Below are 20393 nucleotides of genomic sequence, written 5' to 3'. Positions count from 1 at the left end.
TGGTTGGCATTTGAAATTTGGTTTGAAACTTCTACCAGTGCCAAGGAATGAGGGCTGCACATGGGTCTTCTTATCAGGCTGCCCAGAGGAGGGGGGCAAGGGGAGGATGGGGGCTTGAAAACCATCCGTGGTCAAAACAACAAGCACGGAGTCTCTGTTCCCCTGTCACACATAGGATAGCTGCTGTAGGCATTCTGTTGCAGGAAGGGGACGGGGGGCCCTGGGGGGCTGCTGATTCACAGCCATTCCAAAATCCAGGCTGACAACATCCCGCCCACCAGAGACCCTGAGCTGGAGGGCCAAGCTAGGCTGCAGCCAGATTCCTGACCCAGAGAAACTTCGATCCTAAATGATGGTTATTTTAAGGCACTGAGTGAGGGGCGATTTGTTAGGCAGCAGACAGATTTTGATACCCGGAAGTGGAGCGCTGCCATAGCAAACAGCTAAAAGCAAAAGGGCCGCTTTGGAATGGGCCAGTGTGTGGAGGTGGAAAGGTTTTTGGATCATGTCAGAGAAAGGTCTAAATTGCCTTGAACAGGCTGTTAGCTGAAATCTGGAACTTGAGAACAGAGTCAGGGAAGGCTGGAAAAGGAAGTAAGAAACCTGTTATGGGTTGGTTAAATTTATTCTTCCATATTTTACTGCTTTGGATGCTATTGCAAATGGAATTGTTTTCTTAATTTCCTTTTTGGATTGCTCGTTGCTCGTACATAGAAAGACAACTGGTTTTTGAGTGTTGACTTTGTAGTCCGCGATTTTGCTTCATTGGTTTATTAGCTCTGATAGTGGGAGTATATTTTTTGGGATTCTTTCTTTTTTTTTTTTTTTTAATTTTATTTATTTATTTGACAGAGATCACAAGTAGGCAGAGAGGCAGACAGAGAGAGAGGAGGAAGCAAGCTCCCTGTCAATCAGAGAGCCTGATGCGGGGCTCAATCCCAACACCCTGGGATCATGACCTGAGCAGAAGGCAGAGACTTTAACCCATTGAGCCACCCAGGAGCCCTTCGGGATTCTTATATATAGAGTAATATCACCTGTATGAACTCTTACTTTGCTGTGATTTTTTAAAAGATTTTGTTTATTTATTTGAGAGAGAGCAAGAGAAGGAGAGAGAGCACAGAGGGAGAGGGAGAAGCAGACTCCCTGCTAAGCAGAGACCTATGCAGGGCTTGATCCCAGGACCCCCAGATCATGACCTGAGCGGAAATCAACTGCTTAACCCACGGGGCCACCCAGATGCCCCAACTTCTTACTTTCTTATTTGAATGCCTTTTCTTTACTTTTCTCTTGCCTAGATACTCCAGCTAGACTTTCAGGAAGTTATTGAACAGCTGCGGTGAAAGCAGTCATCCTTGTCTTGTTCCTGACTGGGAAGGGAAAGTTCTCAGTCTTTCACCACCGACTATGAAGTTAGCTGTGGGTTTTTCATAGATGCTTCTTATCATGTTCAGAAAGTTCCTCTCAATTCCTAGTTTGCCAAGTGGTTTTGATTATGAAAGTGTGTTGAATTTATCAATTTTTAAAATATCTATGGATATGATAATGCTTTTTTTCTTTTATTTTATTAATGTGGCATATTATATTGATTGGTTCCTGATGTTGAATCACCCTTGCCTTCCTGGGATAAACTCCATTAAGTCATGGTGCACAATGCTTTTACTGTTCCATAACTCATAATCCTTTATAATAGAGTCTTAAAAATGATATCTCATCACCTTTGCTCTATTTCATTCTTTAAGAGCAAGTTACTAGGTCCATTCCGTACTCAAGGAGAGTGGATTACACAAGGGCATAAATGCCCGGAGGCAGGGCCCATAGGAGCCATCTGATAAGCTGTCTATCACAGTTACCTTCAGACTTTTACAATCTCAGAGTTTATACACATACATATGACACAGCAACAACAAAGAAATCTTTAAACCACTTGGGTTTATAGGTAGAGTTTTACTAACTATTCAAGGAACAGATAATTCCAAACTTATATGCATTTTCCAGAAGACAAAAAAGAGAAGATGCTCTTCAACTTACTTGATAAAGCTAGTCCATCCTAGACATTAAAAACAGAAAAAGAAAGTAAAGCTAATTACATGCATGAACAGAGATGCAAAAATGCTTGATATTTTATTAGCAAACCTAATCCTGCAAAATTTCTTTTTTCTCTTCCTTTTTTTTTTAGAGGGAGCCCCTCATACATGTGCACATGAGCTGGGGGTTTGGGGGGGAAATGGGGGGAGAGGGAGATGGAGAGAGAGAATCCTAAGCAGGCTCCACACACAGCTTGGAGCTTGATGAGGGGCTCAGTTTCATCACGTTGAGATCATAACCTGAGCCAAAATCAAGAGTAGGATGCTTAAATGACTGGGCCCCCCGGGCCCTACCAAAGGCAAATTTCTTCTAATATAACTCATCATATTCACTGATTAAAGGAGAAAAGGCAGCATATGACCATTTCAACAGATGACAAGAAAACACTTGGTGAAATTCAACATCCATTCATGATTTAAAATAAACAAAATAAACAAGATTTCTCATCAAGCTAGGTATAGAAAATTCTCCAAAGAAAGGCAAAGAAATCTGCCAGAAATGTGCAGCAAACATTATACTTAAAGGTGAATTACTCACAGTCCATTAAGGACAAGAACTCGACACTAATTCCCTCGCTTATTTGCTTTTATTCAACATTGTACCAGAGGTCCTAGTGCACACATTAGAATGAGAAAAACCAATGCAATGTAAGAATTGAAAAGAAAGAAAAAAACCTGTCAATTTCTATAGATTTTATCTTCGTGTACATGTAAACCTCACCATCGTTAGAACCAGTAATGAAAATAAGATTAATACAAAGACATAAATTGCATTCCCATACTCCTATACCTTTTTAGAAAGTATGTTTTTAGAGCAACAATAAAAACAAGCTACCTTGGTATTCATCTAGCTAAAGACGTGCTAGTGGAAAATTTTATAATATTGTATTGTATTGAAAGACAGTAATAAAGAGCTAAATCAGTGGAAAGATATACCATGTTAATGGATGAGAAGATGTCACATTCACCAAAAATGATCTATAAATTTAAACACCTCCAATCAAGACCCCAACAGAAGTTTTCATGGAATTTGGTGTGCTGATACTAACATGTTTATGGGAGACATATAGGCCAAGAATAAGCCAAGATATCTTGGAAGAAAAACAAGGTAGGGAAACTTGCCTTACTAGATTTCAAGATTTTTATTAAACAACAGTCTTTAAGACAGTATAGTACTGGTATTGGGATAGAGAAATAAATAAGGCAATGAAATAGAGTACACAACCCAGAAACAGACTTGCTACAAATGATTTATCATCTAACCAGTTGCTAGAACAATGTGTTATATTAATGGGGGAAAAAAAGTTAAATTAGATGACATCTTTGGGATAAAGCCTTACCTGGGCCATCGGGTGTAGTCTCTGTGTGATCCTGGGTCCCTTGCCCGAGACCGATGCCTGGAGAGGCCACCCCTGTCCCAGAGTCGCTAAACACTTTGGGAGCCCCTGGGAATAAGCAAGCAAACAAGAAAGGGGCTTCATGCACCTGGAAGCTCTGGTGAGGGAGCTTGCTGGAGAGCAGCGGTCCTATCCCGTCATCGGGCCCTCCCTGATCAAACGTGAGGGCTCGAAGGACAGTTGAGTTGGCAGAAGTGTGGGCCATTGTTAGCATGTTAGCAGCAATGCCCCCTGGCCCACCAGTGACTTCACCGCACTTTCCCTGCCCAGCTGGGGTTAATGGATGCGCCGCCTATAAAGCAGAACAAGGGGCACCTGGGTGGCTCATTCGGTTCGGCGTCTGTCTTCAGCTCAGATCATGATCTCAGGGTCCTTCGATCAAGTCTTGAGTCGGGCTCCCTGCTCAGTGGGGACTCTGCTTCTCCCTCTGCCTCTGCTCCTGCCCCGCTTGCATCCACTCTGGTGTTTTTTCTCTCTCTCTCTCTCAAATAAATAAAATGTTTAAAAAAAAAACAAAACAAAACTACATGTATTGCCTCAGAACATCCAATATACAATACAAAATGATTCAACCTGTCCCAAGTTTTCAACAGGTATCCTAGAATCCTACCTTCTTACAAAATACAAAAGGCTTAGCTCTCTCTCATTCTTCTTTTTTTTTTTTAAAGTTTATTTATCTGGGTAATCTCTACACCCAACATGGGGCTTGAACTGACAACCCTAAGACCAAGAGTCACACATTCTCCCAACTGAGCCAGCCAGGTTCCCCCAAAAGGCTCATCTCTTGAACAAGACAGCTCTGCAGTCTAACTCCCATCCTGTAAGGAATGAAGATCAGACTGAAGCCAAGAGGAATCCATTGAACATGACCTTCTAATTACAAATCTCAAGTAGGCTCGATATTTCCCTTTGGTACCCTGTTCATGGAGACCCGCCTAATTTATGAGATTCATTAAAAGTACACAATGCACAAATACAATCCTAGTGAAAATCCCTTACAGGAGCGTAAAGAGCTAAACCTGACATATAATGAAGTGTGTTCTAGTAGGAGGTGGTCCCAAGGTCTCCTAGATGCACAGATATCAAATGATCCCCCCAGTGGGGGGATCCTGATCCCAAGTCAGGGTTTCCAGGCCCTCAGGCCATTGAATAAAAATACAGCCACTCTCCTTTCTGGTCGTTTGGTGAGCTAGGCTTGGGTCAAGGAACTGCCATCCTTTGGGAGAATCCTACTCAGGTCTGAGATACTCATGGGCCATCTTTTGGCCCCATTACCATCCAGTATCATTTGATTTCTTCAATATTCTGTAGGGACCTATTTTATCTAAGATAAAATCCATTCCAGCTATATATAACCTGTTGGAATTCTTCACTTGACCATCTTTTAGAATCAGAAGGGAGTCACGCTTGATAGCAAAAGGCCCTCAAAATGACAGAGGGTATCCGCAGAAGGCCTCCGATGTTCATGTTATTAGCAAACGGAATTGTTCTAAAATACTGGAAATGGCACTGAAACAAAATGTGGGCACCCTTGGGCTCCTTACATCCTCAGTGTGGACGCTGTCCTACAGGTAGGGTGATGGACAGATTGTTCCATGGCATTCGTGTGCCTCCCTGACCAGTAGGGCTTTGTGCCTCGCAGTAGACAATTTGACTCCAAATCATTATGTTCCAAATTCCAATGAACTTACTCTGCATCTGATAACCCCAACTTTGACAGTAGATTCATTCCCGATGGTGACAACGCTCTGACCACTAGGTCCCTGCCAATGGATGGAATTAACTCCGGGAATGACTTTCACGTCACCTTCCCCTATGCGCTCATTCCTTCTGACAGCTCTCTAAAAAAATCACACCGCTCCTCAAATCTCTCTCCAAATGGACCTTAAGCCCCAACCTCCCCTTTTTACTCTTGGACCCAGAATCCCTCCAAATAATATGAGAGCTGGATCCTTGGACCTTGTGAGGGCTAGAGGTGCTGGTCCCCCATGCAACTGAAAATTTGAGTCTGGCTTTTGAATCCCACCAGACTTAGTTAGCTACTAACAGTCTACTCTTGACAGGAAGCCTTACGGATAATGGAAACAGTTAATTAACATGTATTTTGTACATTATATGTATTGGGTACCGTGTTCTTACAATAAAGTAAGCTAGCAAAAAGAAAATGTTAGGAAAAGCATCAGGGGGAGAAAATATATGTACAGTCCCATCCTGTAAAATTCCAAGCATAAGTGGATTTATGCAGTTCAAACCCATGGTGTTCAATGGTCAACTATATGTCTACTCCTTCTTTTTTTTAAGTTTATTTATTTAATAATCTCCACACCTAATGTGGGGCTCGAACTCACAATCCTGAGATCAAGAGTCACACGCTCTGCTGACTGGGCCAGCCAGGCGTCCCTGTATATCTCCAGCTAGAATTTCCGCCCACAGCCTTAATCAAACAGCGCTGGGCTTACCAGGGGCCAAATAGCCCTTTCTTCTCTGATTAATGCCTGCTGTGCGCGTCTTGTAGGGACTTTAATTGAAGCTATTTTCCCTCACTCCACAGACCTACAATTATCCTGAAATTTTCAACCATCATTACGCCAATTGTAGCCAGATTCCTTTCCTTTCCATGCCGGCTTTACTAAAATATACTTCGCATACCCTGAAATTCACCCTTGTCACAGATAATCCATAGGCTTTCAGTATATTCACAGAATTGGGCCACCATCGCCACCGTCTACTTTTAGAGCGGTGCCATCACTCCAAGGGAGAGACCCCGACCCATCAACAGTCACTCGTTCTCCCCATCACCCCAGCCCCTGACCCCCATAAGTCTGCTTTCTGTCTCCAGGGACTTGCGTCTTCTGGACCTCTCACCTAGATGGGATCCTGCACTATGGGGCCTTTTGTGCCCAGCTCCTTCCACCGAGCTGAATGTCTTTGCAGGTCCCTTCCACACCACCAACGCTCCAGCCTGCCTTCGGGACCCCCAGCTCGGCACCCCACCCCTTAACCAAAACAAAGATCCAAAGCTGCCCTGGCTCCCTCATTCTTGTTTCATTCCAGACCCATGGAGCCTCCTTCTGGGGGATCCTTTTGCTGTTTACTGTGTGATGAATATATTTAATGCAGTGTTCATGGGGGCCTATGTGCGCGCGTGCAGGAGTTGGGGGAGGGGAGGGAGGGAGAGAGAGACTCTCAGGCAGACTCCCTGCAGGGCTCGATCTCACGACCCTGAGATTGTGACCTGAGTGGAAATTAAGAGGCGGACGCTTAACCGACTGAGCCACCCAGGCGCCCCAAGCCATAACTACTTTTTAATGTTAATTTATCAACTTTAGGGTTCCCAGGCCATACAGACGGGGAGCCTCCTTTGTAGGCTCTCCAAACTTCTCTAAGGAATGCCTGAAAACACAAAACTCTTAAGGGAAACTTTTTTTCCACCCAGAGCCCCAGATTCCTTACATCTTTCTGTGTCTGTGGGTGGGATTTCTTCTATTTCTTGTCCTAAAAGTGTTGCTTCTCCATGGTCCCAGCTTTCTGCATGGCCTTAATACCAACCCCCTGCCCGGTAAGGGTTGCAGCGCTCAGCGCGTGGCCCGCGGCGTCAGAGCCCGGCCCTTCCCACCCAGAGAGCCGCAGCTCTGGCGTTCCTGCTCCCTGACCTGGGTTCCAATCCCTCTTCAGTTTGGGGCCTGAAGAACTTTTCTTGCTTTCTTAAGAACTCAGCTACATATTTAAAAAAGCTTATTTCTTACCCAACCTCCCTAGGTGTTTATGAGAAGGAGAATTTCAGGCTGAGAAGTTAAAGATCATTCAGGTCTCAGATTGTACCTTCTTGGGGTCATTTAATTTAAGAGTCTTCCTGGGGCGCCAGGCGGCTCAGCTGGTTAAGCATCCGGCTCTTGATTTCGGCTCAGGTCATGATCTCAGGGCCCCGTATCCAGCCTCTGTGCTCAGCAGGGAGTCTCTTTGAGAGTCTCTCTCTCTCTTTCTCTTGCCCCCGCAACTCGTGTGTGTGCGCGCGCGCGCACACACACACACACTTTCTCTCTCTCTCAAATAAATCTTTTTTAAACATAAAAAATCTTTCTGGTACAGAGTGACCAAATCACAGAGTCACTCTTGGAGCAACAATGGCACTCACGGTCAGAGCAAGGACAGCCCCAACACGGAGTCGGACCTTCCTTCCACTCAGAGGTCCAGAAACTGCGCCTGGCCACTTTATCCAGAGGTGACAGAGACGAAACGGGATGATACCAATGTCATACCTTACAACCAGACCCAGGGATGGGCGTTCACATGCCACGGCCCGAGGAGCCCAGCCTCAAAAGGGCCAGCCTGCTGGGGTTCACTGCCGTGGGCAGTTACACTGCCCAACTTGCACGGTGTGTGGCTGCTCATTTGTGTGGCCTGTGGTGTGTGTGAACACATGCGCAGTGCCCTGAATGTGGATCTGTGTGCAGCCTTCAGGTGTTACCTGACACTCGCTGCCTGACACATTTGCGTGTGTGCTGCCTGTCATGGGTCCATGTGCGGGTCTCACCCACCCGCCAGGAGGAGCGATGGGGCATGCAACACCTTCTCACGGGGAGCTCCCCTGCCACGAGGAGCGTGATCAGAAACCATGCTCCCCTCCCCAGTGGCTGCTCCCCGTTCCTGGGCCACTTTCCCATCTGTTCAACATCGGAGTCTTTGGTACCTGGATAGATGTTAGACATGACTCTGGGCTGTGACAAATTGTAGACCTATTCCTGCCCCCTCTCCCGGCACACCCAGGCGTCCGCGCTCCTCTGAAGGGCACCCAGTCCTGCATTCAGAGGCTTATTATCCGAGTGTCTGCTCAGCTCGAACTGGAGTCCAGCTGGAATCCTGCCAGGAGGATGTTGTCACATCTGTTGCCGGAAAGTTTCAACGCAGATGCTGATGCGGAACTGGAAGGGCAGGGCGGGCGCTCCCCGGGGCTACAGGTCCCAGGATGTGACCCTCTCTGGGTCTGCTGGTCTGTGAAATTCTGAGTGTGTGGGTGGGGAAAGCTTGGGGTTCTTCACCTGCCTGAACCTGCCGGCCACCTGGTAGGGAGGCTGGGGGAGGTGACCTGTGACCCTGGCTGTAGCTGTCGCCTTCCCTGTCCTCCATGACTATAGGACCCCAGGATCTGCCTGAAAGCCTGGTAAGTGGTGTACGTGGGTTTGCAGAAGACCCGGGGACGGGGGCGCTCCCTTCCCCGGAGTCACAGACCACAGATTTCACCTTCCCTAGTACTGGGCCCGGGAAGAATGCAGCCAGTCCTCTGGGCAAAGGGTACCCCAGCGTCAGGGAGGGACTCGCTATAGGTAGACAATGGTTCACGTTCGTTGAGAGCTTTGTGCCAGCCCTGTGCTCACCCAGGGGTCCCCAACATTCTCCGTTTCTGGCCCCACCGGGGCCTCGGTTATTTTCCACGGTGCGCCCAGGCCCAGGCCCCCTCGCACTCTCCGCTCTGGCCCCTGCAGGCCAACCCAGAGGCTTCCCTGTCCTGGGCGGATGCGGTGGGACTGGCAAAACAAGCAGAGGTGGGGAGGGGCGGGGCTACAGCCCGATGGGCGGGGCTTAGGGGATCCTCCCCCTCACTGGTGGTCCATGGGGGTTCAAAGTCAGCGGCCCAGCAGGGTCAACGGGCACACACTTCCCCGTCGGGACAATACAAAACCTCTTTAATTCTCATTTTCTGTAAAAAGTCGTGCCTCTTGACAGACCACGGGGATAGATGTGCAAAGCATGAGACACACCCTGCCGAGGCGCGTGGCTGAGGGCTGCGCTGGGGGCGGGGGGTGGCTGTGGCAGTAGGACCCTGTCCTTCCTCAGACCTGGGGAGGGGTCGTGGAGTGGGGTTGAGTTGGCTGCGCTGTCCCTCCAACCCTAGGCCTGGCCCAGGGGTCTTAAAGCTCCACATGCGTCAGAAGGGCCGCAGGGTGAGTACCGCGTGGCAGGTGGCCCCGGGCTCTGGGGCGTTCTGGAACCTACGGTCCCGGAGAAGGTCCTTCCTGAAGATGCTCCCCGACCCTGACCTTAGCCTCGGGAAACGGAGGCCGGCGAGCTGGCTGGGCCCCTCATTCCTCCTCGGGCCCGTCGCCTCCAAGGGCCTGTTCGTAGGGGCAGGGCCGGCGGCAGAGGCCAGCTGGCTCCGGGCCAGGCCGGGGCCCTGCGGGCGGTGCCTCCTCCTCCACGCAGTCCCCCAGGCCGCCGCCGCTGCCGCCTCCATGCACGCCCTCCGCGTCGCTCTCGTCCGAGTTCTCCTCCTCCAGGTAGCGGTAGCCGCGCACCTTGTGCTGCGGCCGCGGGATGCGGGGCTGGCGCGGAACCACGCCCCGCCGCAGCTTCTGCTCCATCCACAGGTAGGAGGCGGTGGCCGCCACCAGCGTCAACAGCAGCACCGCCAGCTTGGCCTGTGGGCACAGATACCTCGCGGGATAGGTCCACTCGTGGCCCGCATGTCCCGGCGCAGCTCCTTCTCTGTCCGGACACCTCAGCTTCCTCAGCATCTCCCCGAGGGTAACGGCTCAAAGCCCAGTTGTGCCCTTAGCTGGAGCTAAGACCACTGTGTCCCTGACACGCAGGGACCATAAGAAATGGACCCCCCCCCCCCCGAAGATTTTGCCCGTGCCCCACCGCCAAACAGAATTCCCCATCTGGGATGCCTGGGTGGCTCAATTGGTTAAGCAGCTGCCTTCAGCTCAGGTCATGATCCCAGCGTCCTGGGATCAAGTCCCATATCAGGCTCCTTGCTCAGCAGGGAGCCTGCTTCTCCCTCTGCCTCTGCCTGCCTCTCTGTCTGCCTGTGCTCACTCGCTCTCTCTCCCTCCATCTCTGACAAATAAATAAATCAAATCTTATTTTAAAAATTAAAAAAAAAAAAAAAGAATTCCCCATCCTAACAGTACACACACACACACACACACACACAAGCACCGCATTCTCTTCTGTTTCATTTTTTCAAATGTTGGTGGGGACCTGCTAAACAGACCCACTGGTCGGTGGGAGCAGAGAACGAGGAACCCTGCTCCCTGCAGGCTGGGAAAGGACAGCTCAGAGGTGACATCTGGGAACAGGTCACCAAAGGACCCTCAAGGTGGCTGGGAGGCACCCACAAGGAACAAGAAGACTTGAACCCCTTCAGAGATGGGTAAACTGAGGAAGTGGGAAGTGAGGCAGTAAGAGGGTCTTGGTTTGGGGCCACTCAGTGGGCCTGACCTAGGACCCAGCCCTCGGGGAGTGGTGCCCTTTGGGCACTGCGGGGCCACAGTGGGCATTCAGAAAGTATCTGTGGTCCGGGGGCTGGCCAGTGGGGTGCCTAACAGCCCAGAGACCCTCTTCCCACCACGTTCAGGCTCACCTTCATGGGCAGGCTTGAGCCCAGGTACACCACGAAGATGGCCACCGCCTGCCACCAGTGGTAGATGGTGAAGATGAAGTCTTGCCTTTCTTTGTCCTCATATAGGATTCCCAAGAGAGCTGCAGGCGGGCAGGACAGGGCAGGAAGGGAAGAGGCATCATCAGGGCCCCAGAGTGGCTGATCTCCCCGCTGGGACCCCCCCCCCCCCCAGGCCCAGCATTGGGCTGGTCTCAGCCATTAGCCTTGGAGCACCTAGAAAGCCCTTGTGAACAGGTCCTGGCCTGCCCCCTGGTGGACGCCCTGGTTGTTAGGCCGCCTGGGGAGCCCAGGAGAGGCAGGAACAGAGAAGGCACCCTGCTTGGGGTGGGGGGGTGGGGGGTGTTGAGGGGGCAGAGCCGGGGATGGACAGTTGGGCCTCACTCTAGAGCACATGTGTGGCCTCCCAAGTGGAGTGCTCTATGTGCCGTCATCTCCTGTCCTCTCTTGGACCTTTGGAGGCTGTTTCTCCTCGCCCAGGACTCAGCAGGGCAAACTGCTCGCAGAAACAAGCTTTCTGCAAATCAGACCTGAAGTTGGGAGGTTCAAACGACTTCTCAGGGACTCCTCCCTGGGGCGGGAAGAAAGAGCCCACCGGAGTCAGGAGACGCAGCCTGTCCTCTCAGGACGGTAAAGTGCAGAGAATTGGTACAGAGAGGAGGATTCAAACGTTGGCTCTGGCGATGACTCAGGGTGAGTTAAGTCCCCGGCCAGGTATCCGGCCTGTAAAATGCCACCACATGTATTGTGTGTTGTGTTCCGAGGTTTCAAGGCAAGAAAGCCTGGCATGGCGCCTGGCAAGCTGCACTGTCCCCTGCCACCCGGGACATTAACCTCCCTGCCCTGAGGCCCTGTGGTGTGACTGTACCCCTTGGGGCTGCTGGGAGGGGACACGGAGCCCCCAGGGTTCACGAGGAGGAGGCAGGAGACACAACTGTGTGGGCAGAAGGGAATGCCAGGTCCAGGCCCAGGCTTGTCGTGGACCCGAGTCACCCAGGTTGGCTGCCTCTGAGCGGCAGCCAAGAAAGTGTGGCCCCGAGTGTGGAGCTCCAGCCCGATGACAAGCACAGATGGCTGGATCCTCTGGGGTGGGGCACAGCGGTCTCCTGAGCAAGCCCCTGCCCTGCCCACGGCAGGGATGTCCTCCACATCACACTTCCAGGGGTGACATTCTGGCCCATCAGAACAGAAGCTGATGTGGAAGACACACAGAGCTGCGCCTGCATGGACCAGCTGGCTGTCACCAGGCTATGCCCGCCGGTGGGCAGAGCGCATCACACCGCTGAACTCTGACCCACCCCGCCTTTCTGCAAACAGGGCTCTACTTCCCAATGCCCCTGCCCCACAGCCCAGACTCAGGGCGTGCACCCTGCCACTCCGAAGACTGCGGTTGGGGCCTCATGCCTGCTCCCAGCTCTTTCCCATACAGCAGCCCTCCCTCGGGGCACCTGGGTGGAGGTCCACCTGCACCGTAACAGATCCCCAGGGTGCCCGCAGGAGCCTGTGTCTGTCCCTGGCCTGCAGCTCCTCCCCAACCACCCCGAGGCCCCCACAGGGTCCTCTGCCATCCCAGCACCCACGGCTGTACTCACTGCTGAGTCCGGTCTTATTGAGGGCACTGCCCACACCCCAGAGGACAGCTGCCACGTAGAGGATCCAAATGTGTCGCAGAACCCGAGGTGCGGGGGCCCAGAAAAAGAGGCCGAGCGTGAGTAGCAGGTGCACTCCGGCCCCACCCACGAGGGGCACCTGGCGTGGCAGCCACAGCCCCAGCAGGCCTAGGATGGAGGAGGCCGAGGCGCCCAGGCTGTAAGCCACGAGGAGGTAGGCCAGGCGCTCCAGCCCCACGGAGCACACACCGTAGCCCTGCAGGGGGGACAGGGGTGTTAGAGATCCAGGCTAACCCCTCCGAGGGTCACGGGAAGGTTGTGAGGGCACAGACAGGAGATGACAGTCTGGACAGTGTCCCCAGATGCAGGGGTGGGATCCCATCTCAACCGTGAAACCCCTCTGGAAGCAAGCATCCTTGTTGGAATCACTTCACGCGGAAAGAAACTGAGGCCCAGAGCTGTACCATAATTTGCCTAAGGCAGAGGGGAAGTGGGGGGGGCAGTGCGGAAGCCAAGGAAGAGAAGAATGAGAGAGGGAGCATCAGGGACACACTTGTGCATACACACACATGTATTCAAAACCCATTCATCTTTTATCCGAAATACAAATTTGCCCGGGAGTCCCGTATTTTATCTGGCAACGCCTCGCAGGCTGAACTTACCAGGCCGAGACCCGTGCAGGCAAAGAGCACCTCAAAGCCGCTGTAGATAAAGAAGGGCACCAGGTGCCGCAGGCGGAAGTCACGCACGTGCTTGAAGGGCAGCTGGAAGATGTTGCCCCAGCCCACGCTGCGCAGGTCGATCTCCTCAGTGGGCCGGTAGGCGGCACCGCACAGGCCCAGCACCTGCGGACCCGCGAGCTGAACTGGTGGGCAGGGCGGCCTGGCCCGCAGCGGCTCCCAGGCCCCGCCCCCAGACACACCCACAGTTCTGGGCCCCGCCTCCTAGCCCCAGGCTCCACCTCCAGACGCACTCGCAGATCTAAGCCAGGCTTCCCAGCTCCGCCTCCAGGAGTAGGCCACGCCCAGGCCACGCCCCCAACATCTTAATTCTGCTTCTGGGGTTCCGCCCCCAACCCAGTCCTCTCAGACGGTCTCCCACTCCACCTGGGATCAGCCTTGGTTCCCTTCCCCTGGGCCTCTGGGATTCCAACTCCAGGTTTAGTCCCGAGCCTCTAGCCTGGCCACTAGGTTGAGGCCCCCCCCACACAGGACTCAGCCAGGACTCCAAGCCATAACCTTGCCCAGGCTGCCAGCAATGTGCCCAGATCACACCCCTTTCTCCCCGCCTCGGTCCCCAGACTTCACTGACTCCGCCCCACCCCATCCTGGGCCGCACCAGCAGCATGGCCAGGAAGGCCACCGCCATGAGCACACTCTCCACCACAATGAGGTTTCCGCTGCGTGGTAAGGTCCGCAGAACAGTCTTGTTGAAGCCCAGGAGGATGCCCTGGCTGTCGGTACCTGGAGAGAGGCGGTTGGGGGTTGCGGAGTAGAGCACACTGTAAACTCAACCACAAAGAGATGGAGCAAGGCGGGCGGGTGGAGGCGAGGGTTAGAGGTGGCGGGTGAGGGCAGGGCTTGCAAAGGCAGGGTTCATTTGGGGAGCAGTTTGGAGGTGAAAGCCACTGCGGCTGGACAAGCAGCAAAGAAGAGTGCCTCCCCCCTCCCCCGCAACTGCTTTAGTACCAGGATGCTGGACAAGGGGTACCAGTCCACCCCCCAATCCCATACATTCACCCTGCTGGGACTGAGCTCTGAGGGTATGTATGCATGGCCCTGAGAGATATCCCCCAGAAGCCTCAGCCCACATGGCATCTCTTCTAGGCAGCCTTCCCCGATGTACCCTGTCCCCATGAGCCTAGGTCCAATGTCCCAATGCATACTCCTACAAGGCTACATGCCTTGCCCACCAGGCTCTCAGCCCTGAATCTGGGGGCAAGGACATCCTCTCTGGGCATTCTCAAGAGCCCAGTGTCTGCTGGATGACTCACTGGGGGAGGTGAGCAGGCCTTGGCGACCCCACCCTGCGAGGACTAACCGCAGCTCTGCACGTTGTAGAGTGTGTGGTTCAGGTCATACAGGTAGTGGTTCAGGAAGTAGATCATGGGCAGCTGGGCACAGGCGAAGCTCAGCTGTGGGCAAGAGGGCAGCTTGGGCCAGGCTCAGAACCAAGCAGGGGGGCACAAGCATGATCTGGAAGGGGTCTGGGCACAGGCTTGGCAGAACAGGAGCCCTCCCACCTCTGGGGGCAGCCTCATGGCAGGAGGGAGAGCCCAGTGCAGGAGGACTTTCTCCTGCACAGGGAGGGGATGAGGTCTCAGTCATTAGAGGCAAGTAAGCAGAGGTTGGGCTCAAGAAACGGCAGTGGGACTAGAGAGATGAAAAGACTGTGGCATGGGCTCCAATGTGTGGGTTCTGGGCCTGGAATACCCTCCCCAATGGCCCCACGGGTGGTACTCACATGGAAAAAGCTATAGAAGATGGTTTGGAAGACCAGGAGATATGGTGCATGGGAGCCCCGTGGCGGGCGTTGCTGGGGTCCCTGCTCATCCCGCTCCTTATAGTGGGAGTACTCGTAGTACTTCTGAGCCATCCTGGACCACAAAGGAGAGAAAGCTTCCCCCAGTCTGACCTCCAGCAGATGTCTCTGCTTCCTGCATCCGGGGCTATGGGCTACATCTCATGGATGGGGAAACTGAGGCCCAAAAGGCAGAAAGAGCTGTCCAAGGTTCCCCAGTCACTGGCAATGCAGCAGAGACTCAGCCAGGTCTCCAGCCTCCCGCCCCGATGTCTACCAGGCTCACCTGGTGATGTAGTTGCCCATGGAGGCCCAAAGAGGCACAATGGCCATGCCCAGGGCCACAGCTGAGGGCACAAGCGTATAGTAGCGCTCCCAGTAGTTGGTAGAGACAAAGAGGGCATAGATGCCCACAGCCAGGAACATCATCCACTTGGTGCCGAAAAACCTGTGGACAGTGGGAGGGACGATGGCACCACGAGCCTACCCAGACTACTGTGGCCTCAGACCGGGGTTGCCACAAGCCACCACGAGCTCCAAGTGAGTTGATGTGAGGCAGGGAGCGAATCCCTGGGCTTGGAGTCAGGGGCTCTAAGATGGAGTAGCAGAGATACGGACTTGTTCGTGGTCTCAGGGGAGCCCTGTGTCAGTTTTCACAGCTTCATGCAGGCGCAGAGCCCAAGCCACAAGCCTGATGGAGGGGGGTCAGGTGGGGTGGGGGATAAGTCAGTGGTCTATGGGCACATCCAGCTCTCGTTTGTGTTCTGGGCTGACTGGCCAAGCCCCCTTCCCTTTCTGATCTCATGTGCTCGGACTTCAGGGCCCCCAAGAGCACAACCCAAACTGGGACAAGGAAACAAGGACCAGAGAGGCCAGAGCCAGGACCGATCTCTCTTCCTGCCTGCCCATTGCTCCGGCAGCCCCACTCCGGTCATCTGGGAAGTTTCTTCCCCATTGGCTCAAATGACCATAATTTTCTGGTACAATTACTTTCTCTTCTATTATAGGAAGCCGTGGGTCTTTTATGAACCGTATTTTGCTGTGTAATAAATACACGGGACTCTGATCTATTTGGGGGAAGGCAAGTCACACGCAAAAAAATGTGCTGTACGTTTTGATGGAGTAAACGGGTGAACAAGTAAAAATACTAACACTCATTGCTAGTGAGGCTGTGGTTTAAAAAATGAGGCACATGGCCAGGGTCATGAGGACTGGCATAACTCTTTAGAAAATCAGCCCAGGGGCGCCTGGGTGGCTCAGTGGGTTAAAGCCTCTGCCTTCGGCTCGGGTCATGGTTCCAGGGTCCTGGGATCGAGCCCCACATCCGGCTCTCTGCTCAGCAGGGAGCCTGCTTCCTCCTCTCTCCCTGCCTGCCTCTCTGCCTACTTGTGATCTCCGTCAAATAAATAAAATCTTTAAAAAAAAAAATCTGCCCAGTAGTTTGGGCAAGGGGCAAGCTGAGGGTGGGGGACTCTAACTTTCTGACTGCCAGATGCTGCCTGTGGGACGAGGGCAAGCTGCCGAAAATTGCTCATGGGAAACAAAGAAAGAATTAGCTGTTGTTATCCATAGCGATCTGTTTTAAGAGCCATAAAGCCTTTCGCATACCTCTACTCTGCTAAGGCCACTGTTAGAAATTTATCATAGCATTTTTTTTTTTCCTAAGAAGGAAAGAGCTAGGGGCACCTGGGTGGCTCAGTTAGGAGTCTGCCTTCGGCTCAGGTCTTGATCTCAGGGTCCTGGGATCGAGCCCCACATCCCACCGGGCACTTAATGGGATCTCTGCTTCAGCGTCTCCCTCTACCTCTTGCCCCTCCCTCTACATCTTCCCCTGCTTATGCTTTCTCTCTCTCTCAAATAAATAAAATCTTAAAAAAAAGGGGGGGGGAGCTACAAGTACAACGTAAATGCACAAAAAGGGGAGGGAGCTGAATGTCCAACTCAGAGCCATGACTGGGTGCCCCCGCCTCTGCAGAGAACATACCCTCCTTAAATAGCCAGAATGAAGACTGAGAAGCTGGCCAAGATGTGCACAGCGAAAGGAAAGAAAGTAAAAGTGGACATCACACACAGCTCTGGTGACAAGGACATCAACGTTACCCATCTGTGCTGGAGGGACCACAAACAGCTGATCTGCTGGCGGGCCTGGAAGGATTTTCTTTTCTCTGATTTCAGTTATGATTCTAATGCTGTTTGTACAATTATGCTAAAGGAGCTTTGAGTTTTGGGGGTTTGGAAGGTTTGTTTGTTTGTTTCTCGTTTGTTTGGCTTTTGGTTTAAGATAGAGGAATTAAGACCCATGTAACCTGTCTGCTAGTCTCTGGGTCTCATCTGAGCAGAGACCCACCTCCTGGGGAGGAGGGTGCTTATGGAGGGGAGTTCACATAGGCTATAAGGCCAGACCAGATGCCTCCAAGGCTCCGGTCCAGAGTAAACTCTCTGGGGCACCTGCCCAGCCATGCCTTTTCAGTGAGAAATGTCCCTCAACACTAACCACAGCTGATCAGGCCAGGCTTGGTGCCTGGGTCTTGGGGACTTATCAGAGTCTCTCCAGAGATTCCCCAGCTCTGATCCCAAAGGTCACTCACTGTAGCTCCAGGCCACGAAGGACGGCCCAGGGCGATGCCATGGGAGGCAATCTGAGCGAAGGCGCAGGAGTGACTTTCTGTTCTGTCAAAGTGTGCCCTCGGGCGAATCTCCAGCTTCCTTCCCCAAACCCAGGTTCTCTCCTTCTCTCTCAGCCCTCCAGGTAGGCATGGCCTGTACCCAGGTCCCGGCCCCCAGAACACCATCGGCCAACAGCCCTCACATCCCTTCCGCATGGCAGCAGCTTCGCACCTGATGAGCACCGGCGTGTAGAGCAAAGCGGCGATGGGCGTCACGTTGATGCCCATCAGCATCTTGCTGTCGATGTCGGGCAGCCCCATGTTGCCGTACTTCACCTCGCGGTAGGTCTCATCATAGTGCAGGATCAGCTGCATCTGCAGGAGGCCTGGGATAGGGAGCAGGCATGACGGCGACTGCTGAACTCTGGCGGCGACACACCACCCACGCCAAAGGAGTCCCCGATGCCAGTGCCCATGAAGGAGGACAGAAAGGGCTGCCCGGACGGGGCCAAGCGTCCTGACAGTCAGTGGCAGCGCCGGCCACGTGAATCCAGACCCCCTCCCACACCCGCACCCGCACACGGGCAGCGCTCCGCATCCGGAAGGCCGCACACCTGCCCGGGGCGCCCAGTCCAGCCCCGCACGCCCACCCACGAAGGCTCTGGCCGGGAACCGGGAACGCTGCCCGGGGACCCCACCTCCGTGCGGTGGGGTCACAGCTGCAGCCGCAGGGCGGCATTTGGGGAAGTGAAAGAGGAAGGGAGGCCAACTGGCCCCTTGGGTTTCTCCTTCCCTGACCCGGGCTGGGAGGGGAAGCCGGGGGTGGGCGCGGGAAGCCGCGGGTTCTGCGCGGGACCCGCGGGGCCGCCTACCCAGGTAGACGCCGTAGGTGAGCATGCCGCCCGCGCTGGCCGCCAGCACGTTCTTGAGCACGCCCAGCCGCTTGCGGCGGTAGTAGCGGCGCTCCTCCTCCTCCTCGTTGTAGTTGGGGTACGCGCCCACCAGCTCGTCCAGCTGCGGGGCACGCACGGCGCTCGCACCCGGGACCGAGGCCCCGCGGCGGACTCGCGACTCCCGCGCGGGAGGCCCCGGGTCCCCGCCCCCCCGCCCCCCCACCCCCCCGCCCGGGAGGCCCCCCCGCACTCCGGGTCCTCGCACCCCCACCCCCGCAGACCCGTCCCCGCTCACCGGAGCCCCGGGCCCGTCGGGGACCCCGAGCCGGTCTTCATCTCCCTGCGGCCCCGCGGTCCCCGCCACCCGGTAGAGCGGCGGCACCGCCTCCATGGCCCGACCCCGCCGGAGCAGTGGCGGCGGCCGCCCCGAGAGCGAGCTGCCCGCCGGGCACTTCCTCCCCACGACCCGGCCCCGCCCCGCGGGCCGCCCCCTCGCGAGGGGCGTGTCTAGGGCGTCCGGGCGCGCGTGGGGGTGGGGGGCCGCCCGGATCCCGCCCCGGGGACCAGCGGTGTGAGTTCAAATCTGCGCGCAGCCGCGGGATGGCTTTGCGACCTGGGGGATTCACTCCACTTCGGTTTGCCTCCGTTTTGTCACTCGGCGCTGCTTTCCAGGGTGTTACCGGGTGAATGCAGAGCCTTAGACAGGTGCCACGCCCGTAACAGGGTCTCCAAGGCCATCCGGAACCCCACCTCCTGCCCCCACGCGGCGTGTTTGCAGGTCAGGTGTTCGCAGCCCCACCGAGGGCTCCCACAGCAGGGACTCGACAGCCGGCGCCCACTCCCGCGCGCCCTCCGCTTTCAGCTTGGCGTCGCCGGAGGGAACTCTGGCCGGAGCGGTGGCGACTGAGCTGGGGCCGCTGCTGGACTGCGCTGGGTTGTCCCTGCGGGATCTGCGCTGCAGAGAGTCCCCGACGTTCTTGTCTTGCAGGAGCTGAGGCTCGCCAGCCCTGGCTATCACCCTGGCTGAAAACACTTTGAAGCTTTTAAAAATACATGGTTCCCAGGCATCTGGGTGGTTCAGTGGGTTAAGCCTCTGCTTTAGGTTCGGCATGATCTCAGGGTTCTGGGATCGAGCCCCACATTGGGCTCTCTCCTCGGCGGGGAGCCTGCTTCCCCTTCTCTCTCTGCCTGCCTCTCTGCCTACTTATGATCTCTTTCTTTCTTTCTCTGTCAAATAAATAAAGTCTTAAAAAAAAGAAGAAGAAGAAGAAGAAGAATTCAGGGGCGCCTGGGTGGCTCAGATGGTTAACCGTCTGGCTTTGGCCCAGGCCATGAGCCTGGGGTCCCCAGACAGAGTCCCATAGGGGGCTCCCGGCTAAGTGGGGAGCCTGCTTCTTCCTCTGCCTGTCTCTCTCCGTGCCTCTCTCTTTCTCTCTGTCTCTCATTAATAAGTAAATAAAATCTTCAAAAAAGAAAAAAAAGAATGCATACAACTCAACAACAACAAATAAGCGAATACTCTGCTTTTAAAAAGGGCAGAAGAATCAACTAGTCATTTTTCCTCCAAAGAAGACATCCCAGTGGCCAACAGACCCATGAAAGGGTACCCACCAATCAGAGAAAAGCAAATCAAAACCGCACCTATAGGGGCACCTGGGTGGCTCAGTGGGTTAAAGCCTCTGCCTTCCGCTCCCATCATGATCTCAGGGTCCTGGGATGGAGCCTGCATCGGGCTCTCTGCTCAGGAGGGAGCCTGCTTCCTCCTCTCTCTCTGCCTGCCTCTCTGCCTACTTGTGATCTCTGTCTGTCAAATAAATAAATAAGATCTTAAAAAAAAACAAACAAACCTGTGAAAATGGCTATCAATCAAGAAGACGGGCA

At 54.0% G+C, this 20393-nt stretch overlaps 1 protein-coding gene across 1 annotated transcript; it reads right to left on the bottom strand.

The window, feature by feature from the left end:
- Positions 1–9147: 9147 nt before the first annotated feature.
- On the bottom strand, positions 9148–18980 carry UNC93B1 (unc-93 homolog B1, TLR signaling regulator). Its single transcript, XM_059399709.1, has 11 exons — positions 18808–18980; positions 18492–18633; positions 17852–18005; positions 15300–15461; positions 14957–15089; positions 14534–14627; positions 13832–13956; positions 13156–13338; positions 12476–12749; positions 10848–10966; positions 9148–9900 (listed from the first exon to the last, which is right to left on the bottom strand). The coding sequence occupies exons 1-11, from the start codon at positions 18901–18903 to the stop codon at positions 9565–9567; spliced, it is 1818 nt and encodes a 605-aa protein (XP_059255692.1). The 5' UTR covers positions 18904–18980; the 3' UTR covers positions 9148–9564.
- Between the last annotated feature and the right edge of the window lie 1413 nt (positions 18981–20393).

This window comes from Mustela nigripes, chromosome 1 (genome assembly GCF_022355385.1).
Source record: "Mustela nigripes isolate SB6536 chromosome 1, MUSNIG.SB6536, whole genome shotgun sequence".
Taxonomy (NCBI): Eukaryota; Metazoa; Chordata; class Mammalia; order Carnivora; family Mustelidae; genus Mustela; species Mustela nigripes.
Note: the sequence above shows the minus strand (reverse complement) of the source record. Positions and strands in the feature narration are given on the sequence as shown.